At 37.9% G+C, this 16,888-nt stretch overlaps 1 protein-coding gene and 1 non-coding gene across 2 annotated transcripts; both read left to right on the plus strand.

The window, feature by feature from the left end:
• Window positions 1-717: 717 nt before the first annotated feature.
• On the plus strand, window positions 718-829 carry LOC114240235 (U5 spliceosomal RNA). The gene has a single exon (XR_003624496.2). It is a non-coding gene; the product is annotated as a U5 spliceosomal RNA (small nuclear RNA).
• A 3,948-nt stretch (window positions 830-4,777) lies between these two features.
• On the plus strand, window positions 4,778-14,757 carry LOC114240099 (lysosomal proton-coupled steroid conjugate and bile acid symporter SLC46A3-like). The gene is made up of 6 exons (XM_089736995.1): window positions 4,778-5,678; window positions 7,744-7,903; window positions 8,668-8,769; window positions 11,622-11,759; window positions 13,949-14,105; window positions 14,554-14,757. Exons 1-6 carry the CDS (start codon window positions 4,902-4,904, stop codon window positions 14,627-14,629), a joined length of 1,410 nt encoding a protein of 469 aa, XP_089593121.1. The 5' UTR covers window positions 4,778-4,901; the 3' UTR covers window positions 14,630-14,757.
• The last annotated feature ends 2,131 nt before the right edge of the window (window positions 14,758-16,888 follow it).

Genomic DNA, 16,888 nt, shown 5'->3' on the forward strand with positions numbered 1-16,888 from the left:
AAAAAGTTGATAAAATCTTTATTATTGCAGATATATTTATGGTTTTTTTTTTGTGTAACTAGCTGATTTACTCTTGTTTCGAACGCCATCAATAATGATTAATTGTAATAATTTTAACATAGTGAAGCGATTTGCGTGAAAAACGAAAATTTCAAAATTTTGAGTTAGAGTAGTGTTCATTGGAGGCATCGATTTGACCATAACAACAGACAGCTTAAGATTTAGATTCATGTATTGAATTCTTTCTTTTCGTAAAAGTGATAAAAAAGAAACTGTTTCCAATGTTTTTGTTGATAACCCTAGAGCACATGAATAGTCACCAAACAAAAACAAATACCGCTATGAATACTTCGACTATTTAAATAATATTATTTAAAGCGTTATTACAGAAAATATGTTAATTTATCTCGTTTGCAATCTGTCTATCCAATGTTTTGTGGGCCAATCTAAAATCTCAAAGAGCAGTAGTTATAGGGAAAAAGACAATGACCCCCGCGACAAACTATATATGTGAATATATTAAATAAAGACGTGAAGTTACTCATCCGTGTGCTATACGCAATACTCTGTACACCTGCTTCATGTGTGATGACGTCAAGACATTGTGGAGCTTAATAGTTTTTAATCGTATCAATAGGTGGCGCTGTATGTACATTTGAATCGCGCTATCGTTATTTGTCAAAAATTATTTATAAGCTCTAGAAATTTAAAATCTCGCATCTCTGGTTTCCCTTCAACACGTATAAATCTTTCGCCTTTTACTAAAGATTTCCGTGGAGAGGAACACTCAAATGAGTCTATAATATTTTTGTGCCCATCTCGGTGGGTTTATAACAACGTTAATCCGTCGATTTCCGTACCAACCATCTTTCAAAGATCGATCAGGTTCGCTAAACCCAAGGATGATCCTTGGGTTGGGTTGAAAGGAAGTCCTCGGAACGCACAATTGCGTTAAGATTTGCAATAATTATCGACAGTTATGCGGAGTTAAAGGCGAATTTACATTACGAAATTAGTGGCATGAAACTAATTTCCTGACATTAGTTTTACCAACAGTTTCACGTGTAATTTAATACTTTCGTAATGCATGCATTAATTTCATGCAAGCAAATTAGTTTCGTGCCCTGCGCGATTTTTTGGTGAAATTAGTGAGTTCATGCAACTAATTTCATAGTGTAGACGCGACGTGAAACTAATGTCGCGAAAGGGCCTGCGCTGTGCGGACGTGTGTTTTATTAGTTCGGACGCGCTTCAAGCGTTGAAAATGGCAAACCAACGATGGAGTACAGAAAAATAAAATAGATCTTATTAATGAATATCAGCGACAAGGGTGTCTATGGGACCGGAAACACCTACAGTAAAAAATAAAATTCACTCATTCGAAAATAGTTTTTATTGCTCTCAGGATCTTCATCTGCTAATTCAGAGACTAACTTCATTGCACCTAAATGCCTTCTTGTTGACCATCCTCGAATCTACCAACTTTTTTTTTGTTGATAGCCTTTTTTTAAGTTTATAGGTCTATAGGCATTTCTTTAGCTACATTGAATATAGCAAAATATAGCTTTGATGCTAACGGCGCCATTGTTGGTAAAACTAATGTTACGAAATTAATTTCATGCCACTAACTTCGTAATGTAAATTCGCCTTTATGTATTATTATGAACAAATATATTCGGAAGCTGAGCTCAGTGACACGTAATAAAATAGCAATACGTATGTCGGCTTATGAACGTTGTTTGATTGCCCACTGAGTTTCTCGCAGAGAACTGCTCTTGCTAGGGTTACTCTGTAGGTATACGACAAAGGGAAAATCTTCCACCGAGCGGGTGACATTTGCTCGGTAGACCGATGGTCCGAATGTTGTTGTTCGGAACTTGTATATATGCAAGCTTATCTTGAAAATGTCGTAAGCGAGATTCAGGCATCTGTCAAGTATCTTGTGTTCGATCACACAATCCACTGTGTTTCTCGCTGGTTCTTCTCAATGGGTTGCATTTCCCATCCGGTGGTAGATTCTACGAAGTACTGCTGTAGGACTACTGTTTTTTTTTATTTTATAAAAGCTGATGGATACTTTTATTAAATTTCGACGCTATTGACTACTTCGAAATTTAACAAGATGCATAGGTATTTAAATATTTGAATACAATGATTATAATGAGAGGTAAAATAATATACGATAAGGGGGTTTTGAGTAGAACAATATATAAATATAATATATAAATTTATATGTAAATGAAAGCAACTAAGATGTCATGTAAATTTGTAAATGGTTAATATAATGTTTTGTAAAATTGTAAAAAGAAAATAAAAGAGTTAAAAAAAAAAAAGAAAAACATGTATAGTAAATGTAAAACACAGTGCATTGAATTATATGTAAGTGTTATTAATTTTTTTGAGACTATAAATAATTTCATTTAAATGTATGATTAATTTATTAAATGTTTCCTATTTTTTTATAATTTCATTGCAATCTTTAAAGTCTATGTTATTTATTCGACATATAGTCTCAAATTCATACCTTGTATTAAAATATTTATATGTTTTGGGCGACGTCGACTGTTTACCATTCGGTCCGCAGGATCGGAAATGAACCACAATAAGAGGATTTCCATGACGTAGGTACCGCTTTTTCAAAGAAGCTTTCTATCTTTCTATAATGGTATCTATTAATGGTAGGCAGCGGCTTGGCTTTGCCCCTGGCATTGCTGACGTCCATGAGCGACGGTGACCACTTACCATCAGGTGGGCCGTATGCTCGTCTGCCTACAAAGGCAATAAAAAAAAACAAAAAAAAACTAACATTGTCTTCAGATACTTGCGTATCGGTTCCAATTGGAGGTAATCGTAAAGATTTACGTTCCTGACATGCCACGGTAAAAATTACTGGTAGTCACACCGGAGACTTGATGAATAAAAGATGTTACATAACTCACGGTCCATTTATCAACAGAATAGTATCGGAAGTAAAAAAAACCCACAAAAACTTCAATAGATAATAATCTCAAATCTTTATCATTTTGAGCACTTTAGATCATTGATTGCGTGGAGGGCTAGAGTGTCCATAATTTTATGGAGGATTTTAGAAAACTCTAAAATCTTGTATATTTCCTTGTCACTAGATATAACTATACGAAATATGCTTCTAACTTTTTGCTTCTTTCTTAATGTGCTTCTTAACCTGCTTCAACTCTTTTGTCCGTAGATCTTGTAGGTTGTATGATACTAAGTTCTCTAATGCTGACATCTTTTGCTTGTCACTTGTAGCATATAGAAATGCTATTTTGGAATATTTATAAGGTGATTTAGTCCGATGAATATTACTTAGTTTTATAGTGTACGTTGATGTGCATAATAATATGTGCGTATTGTGTTGCTTTTGTTTTTTGTGTAAACTTAAATATATTTTTTTCTTCCTTTGTTCACTTTTTTGTGTGTGACACTTATATGTAATTTTGATGGTCGAAACAAATGTTTGGTGATTGTTTTAGCAATTTTTTTAAATATTATATGTTCGAATTGTACTTTTGGTTTCCCAAATAAATAAATTAATTAAAATAAATAAATTATTTTAAAAACTAAAACCTATAAGTATGTAATGTTTAAATTTGGATACCCATTTCGGGAAAACATTCATGTGATGAACAGATGCGTGTGATGTTTATCTGGGTGTTTAATATATGTGTGTAAGTAGGTACGATATTAATCTATAAGCATGTGTGTGTATCGATACCTTGTTCCCATAGTCCAGATAATGCTACGAGTGATCTGTCTCTTAAAATTTAATTTTTGTAGACATCATTAGAAGTACTTTTATGGTTTAGCCCCGCCTTTTTATTATTACTCTCTGTTTGATTTTCAAAGACTATTAAATAGTCTCAGTAGGTCACATTATGACCACGACCACGAAAACAAAAGTTTTCGATACTTCAGAAACAATAAAATCTATACATTAATGCGTGAAGCAAAAACTTTATACCCCTTTTTACGAAAATTGCCCGGACGGAGGAGTATGAAATTTCCTATACTTATTGAGAATATAGAGAAGTACAGAATGCTAATATTTTGCATAAAAAACACTTTAAACCAATAAAGAAAGCATTACACACACTACCATGTATTTGACACAACACATACATAGAAATATACTCTTTGTTTACTGTCAATTGGGAAACTTTTGTTATGTTTCTTTGTGGTCGAATTGAGAATAGATTAATATTGTTTATTTTTAATATTATTGATCTATAGTGCAGTTTTAGCGAATACTGTGTTTATATTATCGAATTATAATAGTGTTTGACAATAGAACCATAATAATGTTTAAACTTATAATTTCAATTAATTGTAGTCGAATTTCGACTACTGCGGGACCCCTAGTGACAAAAAAATCGTAAATAGGAAACGTAAAAAAAAAACCGTATTAATAGTTTTAAGTATTTTTACTTATTTTTTCATTTTTACCACAACCCTAAAAACGTTCAATAAACATTGAACGAAAAAAAAAACAGAAATTACCGAAAAAAAAAGAACATTTCAAACTAAAAAAACATAATAAAATGCAAATATCGCGAGTAAAATACAATTGCTGATATTTAATACATAAATCAGTAACCACATATACAATTATCCATATCACAAAAAACTTCATAGACATTTATTCCACTTTATCATTATAATCAGATAACTTGTGGACTTGATCACTAGTATTCTACAGAAAATATAACTTCAGTGAAATCTCGTATCTATTACTGTTTAAAATACAATGGACCCGTAATATATTGATCAATACTTTCATTTTATATTTACCTCTAATTATAAACAATACAATTACGTTTTGAAAGGTGTGACTTAAAGGTGGCATTATTTATAACATAATAGAAATATTATAATAATGCAAAATGGCCACAACACTAAATGAAGAAATATCTATACAAGAAACAGAAGCTCAGAACACTCCGAATAATGTTGCAATCAAAAAGAAAACTGGCTTTATTACAATAGAACCAGTGGCGTTCATAGTATTATTCGTTAGTATACTGTCATCTATGTCGACACAGACTTTAGGCTTAGAAAAAGCTTGTAGAGTAAGTCTAAGACTCGAAGATGCTATCTGTGATTCACTTAGAGCACAAAACCAATCGAATAACTTCACTGATTACGAGAGAATAGTCCAGGAGCATTATTCTGCTCAGCTAACGTGGAGAAGCACTTTGCAGTCCGTATTACCGCTTCCTATGCTGCTGTTTTCTGGAGGCTGGAGCGACAAGACAGGCAGAAGAAAAGCCATCATTCTAGTTCCCATAATCGGCGAAACTCTCCAATGCATCAGCAACATCTTAAACGTGGTATTCTTCTATGAAATCCCGCTTGAGGCTTTCATATTCTTTGATACATTCTTCTCGGGGATCACTGGGGGCACAACCATAATGTTCTTGGAGATGTTCAACTATATCTGCGATATAACTAGCTCGGAAAACAGAACTCAGAGGTTGGCACTCCTCAATTTGGGTACGTTTGCCGGAATGCCACTAGGTTTGGCGTTATCCGGGATAGTGTTGAGGGATCTTAGGTACTATGCCATATATGGAACAGCACTTTTTTTGCTCTTTATAAACGTTTTGTATGTGACATTCAGGATAAAGGACCCATTGAGGACTAAAGAGCAAATTATGACGGTGAGTAATTATTTCTTTTCGCTTCTCGTTAATAACATACCGCTGGAATAGGTTGATAGAAAGTACTGACAAGAGATGTGGACTGCAAACATCACATTTACGAAATCAATTAACGTCAGTACCGTCCGTGACCACAAGGTCGTGCGTCATCATCGAAAGTACGTATTGGAAAATATGCTAACTCTAACATTTAGCAAGAAATACATGAGTCGCCATTTTCGTATGACATCAATCTGCCCTAAATTTACAAATCTATTATACAGTATTTTAACTAAAAGCTACGCGTGCCTACCGAACCACGACGCTAAAACTGTTAAAGAAACATACTCTTCTGCGTATTTTACCTACTTATTCAAAGACTTGTAATTTTTATTGTTGAGTTTCGCTATGGAATAATGTATTTTGCGTGAGTTTTATCACACACTTTCAAACATTGACTAAATCAAGCCGTACGTATTTTATTAACTAAATAATTAAATTGCTAATTAAATTAATATAAGACATAATGTTTAATGATAATATATAATTAATTAATTTAGGAAAAATTAAAAAACCTAGCTTATTGTAGTCAGATGTCGTGCGACTAGTTCTGCCTATCATGCCTATTTCTGCAGAAAGGCAATGAGCCGCTTAAACGATACGATTAAGTAGGATAGCCGTCGTTTCAATGCGTTTGGATGTGTGTCAGCCTAATATACGACCACCACTCGCATGTCTCTCCACAATGCGAGGTTTGGACGTTGGTTGTTGAGCGACAGGAGGTTTTAGTCAGTTCGACTCTGACATACCCCGCCCGTCATCCCCAGTGAAGGGCGGAAGTCCGGCGAGATTTCATCCTGACCAAAAAGAAAAAATTATAACTTGCGTAACTACTGGTGGTAGGACCTCTTGAGAGTCCGCGCGGGCAGGTACCACAAAATCTGGGTCTTCGCGCGATACTAGGAGCAGGCAGTTACGTCATAAATTACGTAATAGCCCGGAATCTAGATGTGGAGTCGCTCGGCTGACGGTGGACCCCAAGGGCATCTCCGCAATTTAGCTCCCTTGCACGCCAGACCACCTGATGGTCGGGCGCTACCAAGGGAGCTACTAGAACCCCTTGCAAGATAACCGGAGTGATATGGGAGTGCTCATAATGAGTGCCCCCATGGGACTGAGCTGTCCACACTCGTCATTTCCCCCCACATTGTTGGGGTGCCCCCCTATGGGGACCCATTGCACCACCCGCGTGGATGGACCACTCCCCCGTCTGGGGAGTGTTATAACGTCGGTCCCCCCCGCGACGGTCTTCCCCTTCTGGTGAGCCCTGAGCGGGTGAGCGCCTAACTAGTGCCGCGGCCCCCCCTCTGGTTTGTAGAGGTGGGGCCGCGGCCTGGAGCCGGTGGCGGGCCCCACGGTGCTGACTGTTGTCCCTGTATTGTACATAGTAGTTATAGTTAGTTTAGTTAGTCTGTAGTTCCAAGTGAAAAAAAAAAATACATTAGGAAGCAGAGGACAGCGGCCGGCGCCGGGGTGACTTCTCCACGGGCATCATGCCGTCACCAAACTAGCCCATCGTATTATATATATGTATATATATTTGTCGATGCTCTGCAGCCGTACACGCTGCGAACAGCCCCCCCACATCCCGTCTTGCTTACACTCCACCCCTGCTCTGTGTGGCAGGGAGCTTCTGCCCTGGTAGTGGGGTTCGCCCCGAGGCCCGTTCCGTGCCCCCGTAAGGGGGTACGACGACCCCCGAAGTAAGAAGTAACTTCAAATATCGTTTGCAAGAAAGCTCTGACTCAATCAATTCAATAGCATTTGTTTTGTATGTATGACCTTTTAAAGGAAATAAATGCTAATTAAAATATCAAAAAAAGAAATAAATATAGCAACAAAAAAATAATTTAAATCGGCTGCTTTGCCGAGACTGCCCGTCTTCATGACCTCCAGTTCAATTGTCTTCAATGATTTTTGATATTAACTTATAAAACTTAACAAATGCCTGGTCAACTCGTTCGTAAATGAGGTACTAGTGGAGGATCATTGAAATGCACTAAACAATTGTCAAAAACTCTTTCAGTACGACAACAAAGGCTGCTGCCATTTTTTGAAAGAGTTCTTCGATGTTAAAACAATGGATGATTCCTTCAAATTGATATCTAAGAAGACTGAAGACAACCGCCGTTTGTATTTAATAGTTTTACTTATAACGGCTTGTTTGTTGTATGGACCTGTACTTGGTAAGTTGATCGTTGAAGTAAAAAAAAAATTAATAGTATTTGTTACTTCATACTATTAATATTAATAAGCTGGTATCAGATTATTAAATAGCGGCCTTTACGAGGTGATATCTCCGGAGGCCACTTAACATCAAATCCTACCTAAGCTCGTAGCCTTGAGACGTAAGTTGGGGGCGTTGCTAGCACTAGCCCTAGCAAGGGCAGTGCTCCGCAGAATCTTGAAATTTTGAAGTCGTAGTGGCCTTAACGTGGATAAGACGTCCGGTTCATTCGTATGCATCGGTGTTCGAATCCTGCCGGGAGGTGCCAATTTTTCCAATGAAATACGTACTTAGCAAATGTTCACAATTGACTTCCACGGTGAAGGAATAGCATCGTGTAATAAAAATCAAACCCGCAAATTTATAAAGTGCGTGGTGGTAGGACATCTTGAGAGGCTGCACGGGTAGGTACCACTACCGTGCCTATTTCTGCCGGGAAGCAGTAATGCATTTCGGTTTGAAAGGCGGGGCAGCCCTTGTACTGTCAAAACTGAAAACTTTGGACTCATGTCTCGAGGTGGGTGGTGGCATTTACGTTGTAGATGTCTATGGGCTCTAGTAACCACTTAACACCAGGTGGGCCGTGAGCTCGTCCACCCATCTAAGCGTTATAAAAAAGTTAAAAAAAATCTAGTACCGAATCAGAAACGCGACCCATTGAGAAACTATCCCACGAGTTATTTTTATTTGCTTACATTGAAAATGTGTAATTACAAATTCCAGGTGAAGTCCCAGTTCTGCCCTTGTCGCTTAGACACAGATTTAACTGGGACGAGATGCAGTTAAGCTTGTTCCAGACTTATAAATTTATTGTCACCGCGATTGGTAAGTATTTACATATATGTATTACGCAAAAATAGCCCAGGTATACCGGCTTATCCGACCGCAACGGCACAACGCAAAGCCGCCATCGCTCGAAGATATGAAGATACAGGCTCAGGGGAGAACGAAATGAAAATGGAAAAAAAGAACTAACTTCATTGAAGATAAGCGGCGCGGCAGTCTTTTTAGTGTTTGATCCAGTCTATTGGACACGTTTCTTATCCGACCGTGACGGGGCAACGCAAAGCCGCCATCGCCCGAAACGTGTCTTGTCGGAGTTACTCTCGAGGCTTGTTAGGTCCCTCAAGCACCGGTCTCCATCCTCGTCGAACTTGTCAATTACGACGAAGAGTTCGACGAGCGAACTAACCCATAGACAGAACCCACTGGGTTTCTTGCCGGATCTTTTCGAAAAGATAACCGAAAACCATAATAGAACTTAGAGCTCTGTAAAGTGACTTGGGGCAACGCCACTTCTTCTCTTCCCGTGGGCGTCACCGGAGAAAGAGCCACAGCATTCTCGCAAGCTGTATTGAAAGCCTAAGCTGGTGTGCACTGTTTTATTATGAGCCAAGTCAGTGAAGAATAAACAATAAAAGTGTAATATTTGTCGGAGAGCTTATCGGAGTTCGCGTCCGTTTTCGAATCTGCTATGGGTACTGCGGTATTGTACGAGAAAGGATCAAAAAGTACTGAAAACGACATACTCTATGGTACGAAAAAAACCAATTCGACGCGAACCTGCCGAATGGCAGCCATCGCAACAGCCGACCTGTGCGCAGGTATTGTCGTGATGAAACAGCACGCCCCTTCGAAGTTTCCCTCTCCTTGTCTCTTTGATGACTTTCCTCAACTTGGGAATTAAAGCTGCATAATATTGGCCTGTAACAGTGGTTCCACGCTTCAAGTAATCAATCAACAATATCCCTCCCTTCTGTGTTCCAAAATATTGAGGCCATAACCTTGCCAGCCGATGCCACGACACGAAGCTTCTACATGTGAATCACGCTATCGTTGCTTGTCTATACTATAATAATAATATTATAAAGAGGAAAGATTTGTTTGTTTGTTTGTTTGTATTGAATAGGTTCCAAAACTACTGAACCGATTTAAAAAATTCTTTCACTGTTTGGAAGCTGCACTATCCCTGAGTGACGTAGGCTATATATTTGTTTAAAAAAATTGGGGTCCTTACTAAAACTCCAATAATGTAAGGCAAAGTGTAAAAAAATTCTCTAAAATATTCTTTACATCGCATGCGCTGCGAAAACTATTGATGATAGATTAAAATAATGTACTACGACTTTGTAGAACACACATTTGCAAAAAGTGTAGCGACAGCATATGTCTGACTATTATAGTTATGCCTCAATAAGTGTTCATTTATTTAAAAAAAAATAAAACAACGTCAAATATCGTTTTTTATAATTTATATAATTGCAAGCTTTTTTATAATTGTGGGTTTACTGGTGGTCCGGAGGCCTTTCCAGTTTCACAAGGACAGGTGGGCGAGCAAGGGCTCAGCCAATACAAGGAAATTGTGACTCAATAAACTCAATGGCTTTTGTTTTGTATTTATGACCTTTTTACGAAAATTGGAAAAATGATAATATAAAAATATTAAAAAAATAGATAAAAATAAATATTATATAAATGAAAATAAAAGTTTATTAAAAAAAAAATTCAAACTATCTTTATAATTTTAAATTTTTAGAGACCTGACGCAAATATAAGGGTTAATGTATGTGTATTCATCATCATCATTCTTTCCTATTACCCTCTGCTGGGGTATAGGGCTCGAATCAAATTTTTCCATTTATATCGGTCTTGGGCAGTCTGTTCTAGCTCCTCCCACGTCATGTCCATGTATGTGTATTATAATTTTTTATTTTAAAATTTTTGTTAAAGACCCGAGCGAAGCCGGGGCAGGCCGCTAGTTCATAATACTTTAAGACCACCTGGAGAGTCTTAGCCCTGTTGGTTACCTCGTAAGGTTATTCCAGCTTCACCGGACGATGATTCCAACCCTCAGAAATCTTGCGCTCGTAGTAAAGATTTCTGTGGAACGGAATTCTTATTTTTGGTTAGTGATGCCCGATGCCCGATGTATCGCTATGCCACAGATTGTATTCAATCAAACATACTACCGTTTTGAAAACCGAACAACTAAGATTTGGTCAAGAAGTCATTGCTGTCCAGTGCATTGAATGATCTGATTTTGTATCTAGCAACCGTTCCTGTAAATATTGTTCAGAATATCGTCGTCAAACAGATAAAAACGCCTAACGATGTCTTAGGTCGATCGATTGATTGAATTTTTAAAAAAATCTATCTTCGATTCGATTTATCTCAGATCCCTGAGATACATTCAGTAAAATATAAATTTTATAACATCAATTTAATCATACAAGTTGTGCTGAAAACAAGGTCATCAAACTCGTAATTCTACTAATATTAATAATTAAGTAATTAAGACTTAATTGGATTAAAACGGTCTAACTTTAGTCTAGAGATGAAATAAACTTTAAAGTCATATATAGTTAATATTACGCAGCCTTCATCAGGTTCGGCGAAACGAAAAATAAAGCAACATTCTACCGAAGTGGGCCCTTCAAATCTTTTTTAAAAAAATAATAGAAATATTGCCTTAATATTCAGGACACAGAGTTCATTCGCGGCGGTATCTTTAGAATAATCGTCATTGAGCCGAATAGTATCGATGTCCGGCACAATGAGTTAGCCGAGATGAAGTCTGCCCTAGTGCCAGGTCATGCGTTCACAAATGACTATGTGGCCGAAACTGAACTTCGAAGAAGTACTACGCGTAAGTCACTTAAGGTTTCAATTGATTCCAGGAACAATATTCGCTGCATTTGTGTTGAGCAAGTACTTGAAGTGGCACGACGCCCTGCTGGGAATCACGGCTACGATAAGTAAGATTGCGTCATCGTATGTCTATTGCTTCGCACCGAACGCGCAGATCTTATGTATAGGTAAGCGACTAATCTTGTATTAACCGATGTAATAAATATTAGATATGAAAAATAAATTCAGTGATTTCTGTATTTGAAATCTTCAACATTGCAATCAGTAACTTACGCCACACAAGCGTCAATTTACTAGAACGCGAATGCAATATGAACCGACATAACTGCAACAAATGTTTTTGATGTGAAACATCTATAGCCGCACGTAAAACCGATTTCTGGCGTGGCGACGCATGCCGTGGCGACGCATGCCGTGGCGACGCGTCGCCTCGACTGTGCGATTCTCTCCCACTCGATCCGGCGCTAAGCCATCTCTCTCGCTACACTGAGCTCGGATACCTATAGAGTATACTCCGTAGTGTATACAGTGTTGTTTACTACAGTACACATAAACTGTGTTTTACTTGAAAACAAATTATGTTTTCGTAATATTTTAGTTTATCATTATGACATATTTAGTTCCTATCACAATCTGTTCTTTTCTGCATATTACTTTTACAAAATAATGTCGATGTTTCACATCTGCCAGGCGTCCCGTGACGGCTCACATTTTTTTTACTATCTTATATCTGTTGAGTAATTAGTTATTGTTGCATCCGATCCGAAAAAGAAAAAATAATTCTCGATTTCCTACACACTGAGATCGAATCTTTGGTAAATAACGATTTAAAAAAATATATTATTTTGAGAGTGGATCTCAGTTCGCAATATTTAGTAAGCATAGAAAGAAGGTAGGTAGCTATAGTAGCCGATTCAATAATTTGAAGATGTAAGCTGCATCACATACTTTGTGAGTCTGACGGTCTATCAGGGTCAATAATGAACATCTTGGTTAACTATACCAAGACTTATATGATATCTATAGGCTCTTAACTCGAACGCTACCACGGGATACATGCGGCCAATGAAGATAAGATAAAAAAGAAGAAGTCAAAGGTTGTATTAAAAGTAGGAATAGCCATTTCTGAAGCTACAGTCCAAAATACTTTCAGAAGGAACATAAGTGGAGCCAATATACTCATTAACCACTCCACTTGGGCCGTGAATCCATCTGACCTACACGTCTACACAAATAAAAACATTTCTCTTCCAGCACCGGTTGTGGACATTCTGAACGGAACTGCAATGCTCGCAATAAAGTCGATGTATTCAAAGCTGGTCGAGTCAAATGAAATAGGTAAATAATTGGTTGTCTTTAAGGTCCGTTTACGGACGACAGTTTTACGTGATAACTTCAATAGCAGAACTATTCGAATTGCTAGCTCTGACGTCACGCGAGAAGAGATACATATGTCTCAAGCCAACGCTTGGGCCAATCGTGCCTCTCTATCGCTTGTTCCGCGCTCTCACTTGCACGCTCAAGCTTACGCAGAACGTGACACTTTTTTGTGCGTGCAGCCGGTGTTCATCGGTTTATAAGACGTTATCACGTCAAAACCAATTAAAGTCAGAGTCCTTACAATTTTTTTTTGTCTACTAGAGCCCATAGACATGAACAACGTAAATGCCGCCACCCACCTTGAGATATGAGTTCTACGGTCTCTGTATAGTTACAACGGCTGCCCCACCCTTCAAACCGAATCGCATTACTACTTCACGCCAGAAATGGGCAGGGTGGGGGGACTTACCCGTGCGGACTCACAAGACGTCCTACCACCAGCAAAAACTTAATAATTACAATACAAATTTTATCCGTTATCTAGACATGGTCGGTAGGTACATAAGGGGTTACCGGAACCAGCGGACATTAACAACTTGACTTCTGGACGGCCGATAAAGGGATTATCTCAGCGAAACCGGGCGAGTCAACCTCATGTTATATGGCACTGCAAATACAAAGTAATGAGCGCGTGAGCATTAGCATATCATCTTCCTCCCTGAATCGCATTCCTCATGTCTGAGGGTCGTGACTATCTCCTCCCATTATCCTTCTCTGGATGATGTTTCGCTATCTTCCTCTGTTCTCGGCGGCATCGTAGACTATTGTATGCAGAGTTGTGCGGATTTGGTCGGGCCAGCGCATCGGATTGCGACCACGAGACCTTTTGCATATCATAAAATGCCTTTAAATCTATTTCTCAGTTTTAATGTCGAGGACGTTAAACATCAGTACCATTTTTATGGCTTAAATAAACGCGAGATTAAGCCTTTAAAATATAACAGTGATTGCTTATTAATATTTATTGTCTCTATAGGTAAACTGAATTCAATAGTCGGTCAGCTTGAACTCATGCTGCCATTATTATACGTTACAATGTTTACAAAATTGTATACGGCTACTATGGACGTCCTGCCGGGAGCAATATTCCTGCTCGGAGCAGCACTGACTCTTCCTGCCCTCTTCGTATTCATGTGAGTGTGAAAAACGTTAAACTCTCATACAACTTTAAACTTCCGCTAATGTAAGCTGCCGCAATGGGTCATAGATCAGATCCCATTGTCAATCGTGAGCACGCATAGCTTGCAATATACTCTGTAACTAGAAAAAAAAACGTTTTGACAATCCCTGTCATAAAGAGCCGGGAAATGATGCCGTATTTCCATACACCCTATGACTAAACCGTTTTTTTTATTGAAATGTCTAATCACGAGAATAATGTGATTTTTAAATTGTATATTAAAATAATACCATATTCGCATATTTAATATTTATATGTATAATAAATGGTTAAATATATTTAAGTATTTATATCCTTGTAAATTTATGTCGCTAGTTACCAGTTTGGTTTCCATTACTCTAATTTGGGACCAAATGACCGTTTGGGAATATTCCCCTAATTTTTTTTTTCTATTACTGCAGATGGCTGTATTGGCGTCACGGGAAAGATGTACATAAAGAAAATATTAAAATAACTAATGAAATACCTCTTCCGTAGAATTAAAATGTACTGCACATAAATCTTCATAGTATGTTTGGAACGAAGTTCCTTAAGGGACGATGCGGAGGGGTACCCTAACCGAGAAAAAACGTCCGTAACGTAAGAGTTTTATTAGTAATGTACACAGTGTACGACTTAACTTCTTAATAACGTACAAATTAGTAATGCACACTGTGTACGACTTAACTTTGTAATAGCGTACAAAAAATAATATATTTTTTACACGCTTTATTTTTAGACGCGATTTTGACCCACTTTAAACGGTCAGATTTCATTCAAACTTTGTAGATTTATCGAGGACCGATGACAATACAATATTTAAAAAAAATAAAAATAAAAATTGAATATTTATAAATTCAACTAAAAAAATGAAAAATAAATAATAGTTTAAAAAAACTAAAAAACACGCTTTATATAAAATTCATGCTTTTTAAGATATTCAGATTCATTGACCAGAGCGATCGTTTGCGCAATAGACTAACTCTTATGCAAACAACTGTGAATGAAGTGTACCACAATAAGTTCGCACGTTACCGAATGACCGTGGGTTGTTGCGAAAAATGTTAATATCGATGATTTGGGAAAGGCTAAACGTAATTATAATAGTGATTTCGTAAAATGTACGCTATGACATGTCCTCCTTATTCAAACGAGGCTTATGGAGAGTATTAAGCGGTAGGCAGCGGCTTGGCTCTGCCCCTGGCATTGTTGAAGTCCATGGGCGACGGTAACCACTCACCATCAGGTGGGCCGTATGCTCGTCTGCCTACAAGGGCAATAAAAAATTAAAAAAAAGTACCTACATGCAATTTAACTTATACTGATGGATCGCAGGAAGGGGACGGGTCTAGCTTGGCAGTGCTCAACCCGCAGACGCAAGGTTCTATTTAAGTTAAATTAAAAGCTAAAGTATCATAATTGTAATTGTAATTGCAGAATCAGTGTCTTATGTCGAGTCATTTGAATACGGTAATTTTGTAACACTGACTGACTCCAAGAGTGCGTTACAACACTTGGCTCGATGTACCTCTATCTTTCGAGGCGCACCGATAGCCTACAGGATCCTGGAGACCGTTAGTAAAATTCAGAAATAGTACATTTGCCCGCGTGTTTGAAATTTTACACGCGGGAGGAAATGTCCTAGTAATTCAATTGGTAGTAGTTTTAAATAAACAACTACTAATTGAATAAGAACTTTCTGATGAACTCATCTTTGTTTAATACTTCACTATTAAATTTTATTGCCTTTTGTTTATTTCACTTTTACACTAAACACAATATTGCAAATTACCCGAGCACAACAATGGCGGAGAATTTTAGGTGCGTGAGAGCAGACACAGACACTGACGTGCATGCGCACTTGTACCCAGGGAGGAAAAGTTCGACTTTCTTCCCTGTACAGCGGGAGGAAAAGTTCGACTTTCTTCCCTGTACAGGGGGAGGAAAACCGAACTTTCGGCGTAGGTAGGAGAAAAATATGTATTACTTTTAGAATTTGGGTATTCATTATTTCTACAATATCGTTTTATTTTACTGAATTACTTTGGTCGTAAAAATGATTACCTTGGTACATTTATTAAAATCAATTTATATTATCCTTTATTATTGTTTATAATATTACATTTAAAATTGCTTATTGCGATTTATAACAGCTATTGTATTAAAATTCTTATCAAATGGCAAATGTAAAGCTTAGTATTTATTATCAAAACACTAGAGGTTTACGTACCAAAGCAATTATCGCTCAATCAAATATATAAAGCAAATACCAAAGCAAAAAATATCGCGCATCCGCCGTGCTGTTATCCGCATAGCAATGCATGCTATCAATAGACAGCATGTAATTGATATATAGGATTAAAAGCATGGGGGAGAGCACCGAACCTTGTGGAACGCCAGCGTTAATGGTCATGGTACCAGAACAGCCACTGTCTACAACGACTGTGATGCTTCGCCCATCCAAAAAGCTAGCGATCCCTTGGCAGAGACCCTCGGGGATTCCGTAAGATGGTAGCTTCGACAGAAGTGCCCTATGCCAAACCCTGTCGAAGGCCTCGCGATATCAAGGTTCACAGCAAGAGCCTCGCCCTTGCTCTCCAAGGCTTCAGTTCACCTGTGAGTAAGGTATACAAGAATATCGCCAGCTGAGCGACCGTGACGGAAACCGTACTGTCGGTCACTGATCAGCTGGCGATCTTCAACATACTTCAGGAGTTGTATATTTATTATTGGCTCCATCACCTTGGAAAGCAAGGA

This window comes from Bombyx mandarina, chromosome 22 (assembly GCF_030267445.1).
Source record: "Bombyx mandarina strain Sakado chromosome 22, ASM3026744v2".
Classification (NCBI taxonomy): Eukaryota; Metazoa; Arthropoda; class Insecta; order Lepidoptera; family Bombycidae; genus Bombyx; species Bombyx mandarina.

Coding starts and splice junctions, on each gene's coding strand:
- LOC114240099 (XM_089736995.1), top strand. CDS start 4,902: ATGGCCACAACACTAAATGAAGAAATATCTATACAAGAAACAGAAGCT. Junction 7,904..8,667: donor GTTGTATGGACCTGTACTTG/GTAAGTTGATCG, acceptor TACAAATTCCAG/GTGAAGTCCCAGTTCTGCCC. Junction 8,770..11,621: donor ATTTATTGTCACCGCGATTG/GTAAGTATTTAC, acceptor AATTGATTCCAG/GAACAATATTCGCTGCATTT.